This window comes from Hemicordylus capensis, chromosome 6, assembly GCF_027244095.1.
Source record: "Hemicordylus capensis ecotype Gifberg chromosome 6, rHemCap1.1.pri, whole genome shotgun sequence".
Lineage (NCBI taxonomy): Eukaryota > Metazoa > Chordata > Lepidosauria > Squamata > Cordylidae > Hemicordylus > Hemicordylus capensis.
The window spans coordinates 30,367,486-30,381,173 of record NC_069662.1 but is presented as its reverse complement, the minus strand read 5'-3'; the positions used below and the strand labels follow the sequence as shown (position 1 = coordinate 30,381,173).

Below are 13,688 nucleotides of genomic sequence, written 5' to 3'. Positions count from 1 at the left end.
AAAAATAAAAGCAGCTAGCCATCCGGGGTGGGGTGGGGGGAATGGGGGGGGGAGGAATCCAAGGCTCCACTCCTCCAAGCAGACAGGCAGACAAATCTCAGAGCAGAAACTCCATTCAGTAGGAGTGTACACAAAACCGGGTTGCCCAGTTTGGTTTGAGTCAGGACCAGACTCAAACTGAACTGGGCATGTTAGGTTTTGGCACCCCCTGAACCCCCCCCCCCCCAGTTTCAATTCAGTTTTATTTTGGGGGTGAGGGGTTGTGAGGGTTTTTTAAATTACTATAAAAATAAATTTTAATTACTGCCAGCCAGTCCAGGGGCTTAGATTTGGCTAGGGGGGGGCGGTCTTCAGATGTTCCCCCTCACTTGCCAGCCTCTGTTTATGTCCAAATAGTCCAGTTCAGGTGGTTTTCTGCCTGTTCCGGGCCCGCCATCCATTGCGGCAGCCATTATGGAGGCCACCACGCAATGGTCTTCTGCATGGCCTGATCATGACCCTGCTCAGCTTGGTTTTAACTCAAAGGTTGTTGGATCTGGCCTAGTTGATAGTTCAGTTCTGTTTATTTACAGTCGCTGACAGAGTGTGTATTTTCAGGAAGGAAATTGTGTGTATTTTCAAGCAGTGGAAGATACAAAAGGCATGGGGTGCTCTAAGAAATGGTAGCCCTGTAGTAAATTCCCTCCCCCTCCCCCTGTAACATATAATGCAATGTATGGTATTTCCTGAAGTGCTCCTGGTGTACCAGATGAGCAGCCCCACCCCGTCCGTGGTCCAACAACTGGTGTCTTCCCCCAGGATTCTCAGCTATGACTTTCAGTCTGGTCCCCACCTCCCACACCATTGTGTTCATTAAGCCCAAAGAAAACATACACTATTGATAAGATCTGAGAGCCCCAGGAATGGGGCTAGATTAGGTGTTAAGTCAATGAAAGAGCTCTTTGCACGTGTTTCCATTCTCCTTCTTTCATTTAAAGCATGCTTTTCTGAATGCTCTTCCATCCAGCAGCAGCAGGAGAAGCAAGGGGATGGCAGAAGATGGGATATCAGCTCTGGGAGGTGGCCAGTGAGAAACACAGCTGCCCTAAAATTGATGTTTTTATGGACTGCTCTGAGATGGTGTGATCCACTTGTGGAACTCTCTGCCACAGGACGTGGTGACAGCCAACAACCTGGATGGCTTTAAGAGGGGTTTGGATGACTTCATGGAGGAGAGGTCTATCAATGGCTGTGGGCCACCTCCAGCATCAAGGGCAGGGTGCCTCTGAGTACCAGTTGCAGGGGAGTAATGGCAGGAGAGAGGGCACACCCTCAACTCCTGTGTGCGGCTTACAGCGGCATCTGGTGGGCCACTGTGAGAAATAGGACGCTGGACTAGATGGGCCTTGGGACTGATCCAGCAGGGCTATTCTTATGTTCTTATGTTCTTATGGCCTCTCTATGGTGGTGGGAGGAGCTTGTGCATGAAACCCAGGTTATAGCGTTAGCAGAATTCAGATGACAAAATGCTGCCTTCTAGCCTCTGGTTTCAGCAGTGAAACTCATTACAAACCAATCGTTCAAATTCAGGTTTGGGAGCAAAAATGGAGCGACTTCACACTTTTGGACAATCACAAACTCAAATCTCTGGCACATTAAACTCTGGTTTTGCATTATTTCTGGACAGGGCTTTTGTTTTTATAGGCGCATTTTCTCCTGATCCTAACAATGGTGTGCTAATTTATTGTGCATATGGAGACATATAAATATAAAAAGATGCAACACATCTTTGAATTACACTATTTGTCCATTTGAATTAAAAAGAATAAAATTGTAAATTGTCTATCAAAACTCATCTTGGGTATAGTTGGGTATAGTTATAGAAAGTTGTTATATTCTGTCAACAATGCTTTTTAACATCTACATGAAACCACTGGGTGATGTCATCAGGGGATTTTGAGCTGGGTGGTATCAATATGCTGGTGACACCCAAATCTATTTTTCTATTTGGGTTAGCAACCCATGGAGGTGGTTGGCACCCTTTCTCTGGGCCACCCCAGCACACCCCCCCCAGTGCAGTTATGGGGCTGCTGAAATCTCTATTCTTCCCTATGGAGAAAACCCTTAAAGCCAATTGTGGGGTGCTGGGGTGTCCCAGAGTGAGTAGTGGTCTAGTGCAAAGAGGGTGCCAACCACCCCCATGGGTTGCTAACCCATGGGGTACTGGGTTTTGTTGTTTCTGAAGTGTTCTGAGTGTAGATTCTTTGGTAGCATATAAGATTTTCAATGGCAAACCATGAATCCACTCTCATCTGCTAACCTTAAAGACACATAAACTTCAAAAATCACTTAAAAACCAGCCCTTTGCCCAATTCCTTTCAAATAATTCTGATAGCTTCCTGGCCCCCCTTGGGCACTACCACCCACCACACTCTGCTCTAGGCCACCCCTTTCCCCCCGACGTGAAGCTATACATTTGCTGACACTTCCATGCTTCTTTATGGAGAAAAACCTTAAAGACGCGTAAACTTCAAAAATTACTTAAAAATCAGCCCTTTGCCCAATTCCTTTCAAATAATTCTGATAGCTTCCTTGCCCACTCTAGGAACTACCACCCACCACACTCCACTCTATGACACCCCTTTCCCCCCAACATGAAGCTATACATTTTCTGCAATCCTCATTATTCTCTATGAGGAATTCAAAAACAATTTTAAAATTCACCAATAATCAGAGGAGTGTCCAATTGCCTTGGGGTTTTGTGGGTGGTAGGCACCCCTGTCTGTCTACCATCCACCCCGCTTTTGTGCCCCTATGTTCTCCACAATAGGGGATATGGACTGGTTCTGGTCCCATTATACTCTATGAGAAAAATAATTGAAAATATTTCAAATATTCATTAAAAATCGTAGGACTGTCCGATTACTTTGGGGTTGGGCTGACAGGTACCCCTGGGTACCAGCTACCGTCCTACCAATTTTTGGATGTCCAAACAGGTTCAAACTGGTTTTAACCAGTTCGAATCAAACCACCCCCTGGTTCGGTTCGAATTTGAACCTGCAGCTTGAAACTGATGGCTGGTTCAGTTCGATTTCGAACCTTCGAACCACCCTCATTCAAATTCAAACCAGTTTGAATTCGAACCGGTTTGCACATCCCTAGCCTCAGGTTGAGGCTATTGCCAGGAGTGCCTTTTACCAGGTGCAATTGATTCTACACCCCTGCCCATTCCTTGAGGAGAATGACCTGAAAACAGTGGTACACCAGCTGGTAACCTCCAGATTGGATTACTGCAATAGGCTCTATAGGGCTTTCATTGTACATAGTTTGGAAATTTCAGTTAGTCCAAAATGTGGTAGCCATATTGGTCTCTGGGTTATCCCAGGGAGACTACATGGTGCCTGTTCTTTAACCTTTGCATGGGCTGCTAATACATTCCCAGGTAATGTACCAAGTGCTGGTTATTACCTTCAAAGCCCTGCATGGTTTAAGTCCATGCTTTTCTTTGCAGAAACCCCACTACTTATTAATATAATCAGGAGGAGTCCATCTTCAGGTGCCACCAGTTCATCTGGTGGTGACATGGGATTGGACCTTCTCAGTTGTCACCCATAGGTTGGGGAACACACTCCCTGTGAACATGAGAGGATTATCTTCCTTGGAGATAATCAAGAGCCTTGAATAAGGGCCTTGGAGAAGCCCTTCAGGAGTGCCTTAAAGATCCATCTTTTTAGCCTGGCTTTTAATAGCTAGTTTAATTTTGAGTTTAATCTGGTTTATATGTCTTTAAAGGATTTTTATTCTGTTATTATGTGTTTTTGAATGTAATGTAAACTGCCCTGAGCCACTTTAGGAAGAGCAGTATATAAATCAAATGAATGAATGAATGAATGAATAAAAAATAAGGATCAATAAAAATTTAAAACATTTAAATATATATTTAAATCCTTGGACTTTTAATCTTAGTTTAGTTTGGTTTAGCTTTCTGTTGCAGTCATAGACCAGCACGGGGGTGGGGGGGATGAAAACCTTTAATCTTACACAACACACTGGGAAGTAGAGATTCTCAGAGGTCTGTTGGAAGGAAATTTGAAAAAAATGATTGATGAATTAGCTTGCATGGTTGCTATTTCAGTCTTATATAAATATTGCAAATCTACGCAAATCTAGGTTTGTGTAGCAAGATGTAGGATATACAAATCCAGCCTAGCTAATTCTATTAGGTAGAAGTTAATTTAAAGTTAACTTCTCTGTGTGCCTCGATGACTGAGTTGGGCTGGACTCCTGAGACCAAGCCTCCAGGAGCTTCAATTAATACTCCTCCGCCCCATGATGACACAACTTCCTAGTGTCAATGGAGGGAGACCTCTTTACTGTTTCACACACACACACAAACCAGATAGCTAGAATGCTAAATAAATTATCACCAGTGGCTGGATACACACACATTGCTCTGAGGTAGATGGATGGAGAAGGAAATGCTTATGCAACCAATAAGATCCATGAAGAAAAATAGTAAGTTGCTGATATACTCTCTACTCTCATAACTTGCAGTTTTAATGTATTAATAAAAATACTTTGGATGAGTTAATTAAAATATCCAATTTGTTTATTAATTAGATGCAATCTACCCCATTTAAAGGAGTTTTCAGGAAAGAAATAATCCATACAAGAGGCATGAGGAGCTGTTGAAAATGGTAGCCCACTAGTAAAATTCCCTCCCCCTCCCCCTGTAACAGAAGGAAGAGGAGAGGGGGAGTTGACATAAGTTGGTGGCAGTCCATGTAAGAACCAGATTCATTCTAAGTCCCACTGATTTCAAAGGGAGAAATATATTCACATACTTAACTCTCCCAATGGCAACAATGGAACTTAAAATGCTTGATTTGGGCTGAATCCTGTTTTCTTTGGCCCCGTTCGGAAATAGAGTGAAACCTTGGGTAGACGAAGCTGTGGTTAATCTGTGAAGCCAAAAATCATGCCACAGACGATGCATTAATTGCAGTTTGGCAACTGCCGGCTTCTGGGCAGAGGAAAGCTCCACTCTTCCTAGTCCACCCAGGCTGAAGCCCAGCAAGCTCCACTCCTCTCATGTCACCAGACTGTTGGCAAAGTGTCAGCATGCTAGTGAAGCTGCAACCATTGGCTGCAATTTCAAAGGGGGTGTGTGTGCCTCAACCCCTTCCTTACATTGCTCACACCACTGTCTTCCACAGTTGTGGAGGAAGGATCTTGTGCCCCCACCCCCCAAGAAGAGAGGATTGGGCCCCTCTCTTCCCACTTGTCCGGGTCAAAGATAGACTGCACAAACAACACCTTTATTTTCCCTCATATGTCTGCCGAGTGCATTTTTTATGGGCAATGGCCATTTGTGACATACCCACACCATCCCTTTCTCCAGCAGATATTCTATGAGATGCTGCCCCTACTCCCCATTTCTCCAGGGACTTCTGGTTTTTTCCCCTTCCCCTACTTCCCCATCCCATTCATGAGTGCTTATGTATGGATGGCTAGGGTGAGACTGCAAGGAAGAGGGTGAGATTACTTATGATTTCCCCCTTCGATTTTTGTTAGTATTGCTCTATTTTTTGTACAAGTTGGTAGCAGAAGAGGGTCCCAGCCACTTTCCCTGGGTTCAAGCATGCTTGGTCTCAGCCACATCTCATGAGAAGAACTGTCCATATTGAGCAGGATGTTATAGGCTATAATTGGGTATAGTTATAGAAAGTTGTTATATCAATGAACTGGCAGCATCTCTGAATTTTGTAGTTTTTGTTTGGTTTTATTTTTCACAGTGGACAATGTATGTTAACTAACCACCCATATGACATATTCACTATTACGGCAACAGAACCAGATAATTCTGAAAATTAAAAATCTGCTATTACATTCCAAAGTCTTTTTATGTAAGAGGAAGAATAAAGGCAGCAAAATGCAGAAAGTACCCCCACCCTTAAATGGGGTTAGCAGAGCAAGCGCTCCACTAACCCTGTTTATGCAATTGTGATTCACCACAATTGGTGGCTCTGCGCAATGGCAACTCACAGGTAGACCCCTGACTGGGAGGCTACTCACTGCGGGACATGCTGGGACTTCTGGGGGATGGGCGGCCTCCAATCCTTGCTGCCCCTACCAGGTCCATGATGGAGCTGGTAGTCATGTGGGCGGCCAATCCAGCCATCCAGGGCTCAGCGCTGGATCATCTGCAGGGAAAGTGGGTCAAGTCCACTTTCCCCACAGAAGCCCTGCAGGCTCTACACATGGATCGCGTGTAGAGCCTCACTGTATTAAGCTAGTTAGTGGAGCAGTCTTTCTTCTGTACATAATCTATGATGTAACAACAAGGCCACCATGCCTAACAAATCTCTGTGGCTGAGTTTCTGTTTCTAGCATTTCCTGTTAGTTATTCAACAGGAAATGAATAACTAACCTCCCCACCCATGGTCCCAATCCACATTGCTCTTGTAGCTGCCATTTGCTTAAGACTGAAGTCTCCTGTTGGCATCAGGGAACTTTCCCCTCATTGGAAATAACAACTGTATGGCCCCAATCTGAATCAGGATCATTGCAGGGGAAAAGACATAAATTTTTCATATTCATATTCCACGGTCTTGATCCAGACCCCCACTATGGCTACTATTTACCAACACACACAAAGAGAAGACACAAAGGTTGTGGTGTGATTACAGTAACACCAACATCAGCATTAGGTAAAGTGGCGAGAAATTAGGAGTGTGCGATTCTGCTCAGTTTGAGCAGAGCTCTACTCGACAGGTTCAGTGTTGAACTTGGCCAAGTTTGAAATGAGCCAGCTCAGAGGTGTACTGGTAAAAGGGAATGTAGTGAGGATCCCCCTATACTAGTAAAGGAGTGGCAGGGAGGCTTCCCTAAAGCTAGAGTGGGCTGGAGGGGAGTAAGCAAATACTTATGTGCCAATGGTGGCGGCTGTGATGGTAGCGGGGGGATAGCATGGGAGGCAGGACTTCCCCACCATTGCCAAACACCCCCAAAGTAGGCAGGGCCAGTGGTGTCCTGTTTGCGCCTGCCGACCACCCCCAGAGTAGCCAGAGCCAGCAGCTTCCTGGTTTGGGCCTTTGGCCCAGCTCAAGCCGCTATGCATGCATGGAGGCCATTCTGCTGTGCTCTACACATGCGCAGAACCTTGAGCCAAGCCAAAAAAGGCCCAAACCAGGCTGCCACTGGACCTGCTTACTCGGGGGAAGACCAGCAGAGGTGGATGGAGCTGCTGCCACCCCCGCTGCCCCACTGCCCCCACCCCCATCCACCACCATCAACACATCACTTGTAAGTAATTGCTTACTCCCCTCCCACCTGCACTACATTTAGGGAAGCCACCATGCCCAGGCCCCCCACATTTATTGGTAAAGGGGAATTCTTACTGGATTCCCCTTTACCAGTACAGCAACTCGAATGTGGTTCGGACTCAAGCCGAACTGGCAAAAGCACTTTTGCACACATCCCTACTGGAAATAGTTTCATCATCATCATCATCATCATCATCATCATCATCATCATCGTCATTGTTGTCAAGATCAAAAATGATGGGATCTTAAATAATGGGCTAGTTTCTTAAATAGCCCATTATTGTTTACAGGCTCTTTGTGTTTCCTTCTACAGGATGCAACAGGCTTCTACATGCAAAATGTCCAATGAAACTTCAGAGTCTGGCTTTCTGCTCTTGGAATTCTCAGAAGTTCGACAACAGCAGATGCTATATTTCATTGCCTTCCTGATGTTGTACATGGTGATTCTGTCAGAGAACCTCCTTATAATCTCTGCAATTGCTACTGACCACCACCTTCATACCCCCATGTATTTCTTTTTGATGAACTTGGCCATGCAAGATGTAGGGTCTGTTTCAGTTATTATCCCCATATCTTTGTTCAATTCCCTGATGAATACCAGGCATATTTCTTATTCTGGATGTGTTGCTCAAGTTTTCATGTTTATTTTCTTTTTAGGATCTGATTTTGCTCTTCTCATAGTCATGGCTTATGATCGCTACATTGCTATTTGCAACCCATTACATTATGAAATGGTGATGAACAAGCCAGCTTGCATCCAAATGATTGCTAGTGTATGGATCTCTGGTCTTCTTTATGGAGCATTGCATACCAGTAGTACCTTTGCAGCTCCTTTCTGCTCTAATGTTGTCAACCAGTTCTTCTGTGAAATCCCACAGTTGCTTAAGCTCACTTGCTCTGATTTATACCTAGTTGAATTGGGGGTTTTGGTACTTAGTACTCTACTTGGGTTGGGGTGTTTTATCTTCATCATTGTAACTTATGTGCACATATTCACTGCAGTTCTGAGAATCCCTACAGTGCAGGGAAAACAAAAGGCCTTCTCAACTTGTCTTCCCCACCTCACCGTCTTCTCCACATATGTATTTACTGGCTACTTTGCCTACCTGAGGCAGCCTTCTAACACGCCTTCATATTCTGATTTGGCATTTACAATGATATATTCAATGGTTCCACCCTTGTTAAATCCAGTGATTTACAGCATGAGAAATAAGGAGATGAAAAATGCTCTGCAAAGGCTTTTCTATTTAAGGGGCTTCTTCTAAGACCTCAGGCAGACATTCTGATTAAACTAAATTCATATTCAATTTGATTTAATTGATCATTCTTATTAAATTACTACTAAGGAGTTACTCTAAAGGACTGCTAAATATCAATAGGACTTTTGTCTGGATTTCAACAACCATCTCCAAATGTTCTTCTGTCAGTGAGAATGCTGCATGTGCTTAATTGTGAATGTAAGCTCTGTCTGAAATATTTGCTAACAGAAACAGGTATGGAGACACCGTATCTATTTAACAAAATCACTCTTCCTTCATTCCTCCAGTTCACCAGCTATATCATTCACATTTCATTTATCAGATCACATTGGCTGCTAATAGTTTTGCCTCTTTAGAATTTTACTTTTTGTTGGCTTTCTACATCTAATTGTCTGCCCTGGAAGTGGGTAAATCCTATGATGGTAAGGCATTCCCCTGAACCAGCAAAAGAAATAGGCAAGCAGGTATTTTTTACAATTCTTTGCCCAACATTCCCATAGGCGCCAATGGTTTTGGGTTTTTTTTGAAAAGGTTAAAATTTTGTTATATATCACCCATTTGCCCATTTCTTTTGCCCATTTCTTTTTGTTTTGGGTGGCAGGTAGCACCCATTATGTCCTACCACCCAACACACTTTTGTATTCCTAGGAGCTATCCATGGGGAATATTGGGGCGATTTGAGTTCCCCATTGTTCCCTATGGCCAAAACACCTCAAAACATTCAAGTTGTTTTGTCAGCTAGTTTTACTGCTGTTTTTACAAAATGTTTTTGCCATTTTGTGCTTCATTTTGAATTTGAAAGAAAATACAAAATCAATTTGTACACATCCTTACTAGAATGCAAGGCTTTTCCCCTCTTCTGCAGCCCTGCAACAATATAGAGTGGTTGTGGGGATAACTTTTTGTAACTCTCTTCTCCCTCCAAAGAGCTGTTCTACAGGAATATGTCCCTGAAGGTCACTATTGCCGGATTGCCCACCCTTGCATTGATAGAAGTGCTGTTCCACTTGTGCAAATATTCATCTAGTTCCAGTGCATTATGTTTAAAACATAATGAATGAAGAATATACACTGTCGTATAGTAATTATCATTTGGGAGCCTATTGTAAGAAACCCTGGATGAAATCCCTGCTCGTGGAGTTCACTGGGTAATTTTGGGCAAGGCACAATTTTCAGGCTAAAATGTAACTCATGATAAACTCAGCTTAATGGATGATAAACCCTTCCTTGTGGCTCTGATATCCTTGGAGGAAATGTGTTGTTGCCAGGGGCGGGTTAACCGAGAGGCAAAGTAGGCACTTGCCTATGGCAGCAAAATTTGAGGGGGCGGCAAATTTTGAAACCTTTCTCTGGGGGTGGTGGCAGCAATGCAGCAGCTGTGGGAAAGGGGAAAGCCCCCTTTTACCTTTAAAAAATGCCACTGCTCAATGGGATAGGGGCGGCAAGAGCTCCTTCCTACCTCCCAAATGACTGCATGGGCCAGTCTGCAACCCATTTGGGGTCTTTCTCCACATGCGCAGAGAAGCCCCAATTGGTCTACAGACTGCCCCGTGCAGTCATTTGGGAGGCAGGAGGGTTGCTGGAAGAAGCTCTTGTTGCCCTTGCTGCCCCCATCCTGCTGTGCAGCAACATTTTTTCAAAAAGGTAAAAGGGGAGAATATTCCCCTCGCCCCCTCTCCGTGCAGCTGTTGTGGCTTCCCCTGCCCTCAGAGAAAGGCAGCAAATCCTTGGCTGCCTATGGGTGGCAAAAAGCTTAAACTGCCCCTGGTTGTTGCAAAGGAACTTGAAGGCACTGCAGTAAAATGTGAAATAAATTGACATCAAAGTCCCCTAAACAATTCACCTACAATTAATTTTTACTGTATTAGTATCACTTAGCCGGTTTGTACGTGGGTTCTCAAGTGCATTACTATATATACAAATCAGCTCTGCATGAGAGCAGACCCACATGCAAGGTTGAATATTTTCCCCACATGCAGGTCTTCTGAAGTGGAATGTTTTGAATTATGCTTGCCTTTACCCTTCATAACTCACATGATATGGAACCAATTCACATTTAGATAGCTAAACCCAAAACATCAGCCAGTTGTAGACATTATGCTGTATGAACATACAGATATCTATATATCAGTGTACATGTGTTTGTGTGAATGGCTGTACTTATGTTCATTTTAATAATGAATCTGGATACAGGACCTTCAAATGTTTTACAGATGGGAAATGTACTTTTGTACCTTCATTTAGTAAAACATACCCTATTTACAAATCTATATCTGTGTATACTGTGCACTTGTTTTATGAGTGTTGCTCAAACTGTGTTAATGGGCTTATCATGTTCTTGTGAACTAGATTAATCCATACAGGAACAGATCTCTGTCTGGGCTCAGACTGTTGGCTACCACCAGGGTCCAAACCTTAGTGAAGGGGAAACCTGTGCTGCAACCCCCACAATTCTAATTCTTTGCGTGGCTCATGGAATGCCTGGTGCTAGACAGAGAGAGAACGAGACCCAAGGCTACTGAAGAAATGTAAGCTTTACTGTAAGAAATTAGAATAATAACTGGAACATCTGGGCAATACTACATACAACATTCAGCAATCAGCAGTTAAAGCACAATTCTAGCTTCTAATGTTGAATGCTTGTAAGCTGTTATCTATTCTTACTGACCGAATTCAAAAACAACAGTTTCAGCTGAGAAGGGGAAAAGACCAACTTAGGTGAATGCAGGGAGAGGAAGTGGGGGTGAATGGGGGAATACAGGCATTTAAAGGGAGGGAGGCTGCTGCTAATCAGTAGAGGGAAGAGGGGGAGGATTTTCAATGGAAAGAATCACCAGAAGGCAGTATTACCCCATTTAGGCTTGGCAGTCAGGCATGAATTCCTGTTCAAGTCACTCAGGATGGCAAGTGTAGGAAGCAGGCATCTTGGATCTGGCCCAGACAACGTTGTCATAGGAGACTTGATTCGCATGCCGATTACATAGTGCAACAAAGCTCTGTCACAGAGAGAGCCAGCCAAGAAAGCTCTCATAGAGCCCAGAAAGCTCTCTCTATGAAAACTGACCCCTGTCCATACTCAAGAGTGAGACAGACAGTCAGACAAGGTGGATTGCTTTCCTTATTGCCATACTGCCATATTACCTAAAGACAACTTCTCTTATAGTGTTCAGATTCATAAATCTGCCATTATGACTTGCAGATGGATTTTTCCATGCCTTTAAAACATTTGCTCTAGACTCAGCATATGTACACTCCCAGTCGTCCCCCTCTCCAGCTACATGGTGCTTTTATCACTAAGACTCTGTCTCTGAAGAAACCTGTAAATAACTTGCACCGGCACCTCAGTAAAGTTATGTAAATAACTTGGGTCAGGACAGGGAAGGGTGACAAAGAAATAACAAAAGGAGGGTGTGGGTACCATATGAGAACACTGGATCATTGTAAAGTGGTCAGTATTTCCCTCCTCTCACTTTAAGTGGAGCAGTGGGGAAATGCTTGACTAACAAGCAGAAGGTTGCCAGTTTGAATCCCCGCTGGGACTGGAGTGGGCAGCAGAGATATAGGAAGATGCTGAATGGCATCATCTCATACTACACGGGAGGAGGCAATAGTAAACCCCCTCCTATATTCTACCAAAGAAAACCACAGGGCTCTGTGGGTGCCAGGAGTCAACATTGACTTACCTTTATTTCCCCCCTACCATGCATTTCAATATTGTTAGCATTTCAGCAATATAGTAATACAGTATATCTTAGCAAGCACTATTATTATGGCACAGTAAGATTCAGACTGCTCCAGACAGATAGGGGAAAAACCCAGTACTATCAGCATTATATTGGAGTTACAAAACTCTGAGAAGAATGCAAAACATGGTTCAAGGCACTTAGTTATCTAAGAGTACGTCTGGTAATTTTCCCATTTTCTCTGGGTGACTGGTTCACCTAGAAGCTAATCATACCCCTAACCAAACAAATCTCTCATACAAATATTTGGGATAGACACAGGCCTTAGTCTATCTATTGGGGGACCTTTGAAGGCAGGCCCCAGTTGGACCCCCTGTACCTTACAAGGCTGTATCAGGAGGAGCCATGCCACTTCTAAAAGTCTTCCATCCAGCATGGCAAGGAGGAGGCAACAGTGCTTATGTGTTCACATATACATATGCATACACATATGTATACACGTGTCCATGCTGCTTCTGCTGTTTTTGCTACACATTTGGGTGGGTGAGGAGACAAAGTGGCAAGGCTGCAAATTGTTCTTAGCCTAGCCTTCGCTGGAGGAACAGCAGGACTGAGATCAGCAGGAGAAGAAGAAAGAGTGAGAGTGAGTGTAAGCAAGAGCTCGAGCAGCAGAAGACACCCCTGATCCCTCAACCAAAGACCTATTGTGACAGGCCAGATGCCTATTTTGACACATTCATGACTCTCTGCCCCAACAGGGGGGATACCTGGCCCTGCTCTGTACCTAAACCGGCAGCCATGGCACTCATTTCTTGCCCTCATTCTTTGAGAATGCAGCTCCAAAATATATTGTTTGGAGATTTACTGCATGGGTGCGAGCCCAGACAATTTGCATTTTCCAGCCCCACTCAGATGTCATATATTATTAAGAAGCCCAGAGTTGCACTAAAACCACAGATGTTTGTCTTAAGCCAAATAGTAGAGAATATGATGTCACCTCCCATGAGATAGGAAAAGAAGCGGTAGGCTGGGTAATTGCAGCAGCAATAGGAGGAGAGTTTGTATCCAGCAGAGAATGCGAAGGAAGGACAACCATTGATGGAGGAGCGATGCAGTTCCACCCCAGCCTGTCCGCTCACTGCCCATCTATTCACCCATGTCCAGACCAACACTCCCTCCGCCCTCTCTGAATTAACTAAATAGGAAAAGGTGAGGAATATGCTTATTACTCCACAGGAAATCAGTCTCAAACACTGTTGGTGGTGCTCTTGTGCTAACTCTGGGATCTTGGGCTTGTTACAAAAGTATTTTGCTTTTGGTGTTTTGGATTTCCCTCCCACACGCTTCTTTGTTGGCATGTGTAACTGCTATAACAACCTCCTCATGCTATTTTACATAAAGAAGGGCCAGAACTAAGACATGGCCATCCACATTTCTGATGG

The 13,688-nt window shown here is 44.1% G+C and overlaps 1 protein-coding gene across 1 annotated transcript; it reads left to right on the top strand.

The window, feature by feature from the left end:
* Positions 1–7,642: 7,642 nt before the first annotated feature.
* LOC128331096 (olfactory receptor 14C36-like) lies at positions 7,643–8,569 on the top strand. The gene has a single exon (XM_053264454.1). It carries the CDS (start codon positions 7,643–7,645, stop codon positions 8,567–8,569), a length of 927 nt encoding a protein of 308 aa, XP_053120429.1.
* Positions 8,570–13,688: the final 5,119 nt, after the last annotated feature.

Coding starts and splice junctions, on each gene's coding strand:
- LOC128331096 (XM_053264454.1), top strand. CDS start 7,643: ATGTCCAATGAAACTTCAGAGTCTGGCTTTCTGCTCTTGGAATTCTCA.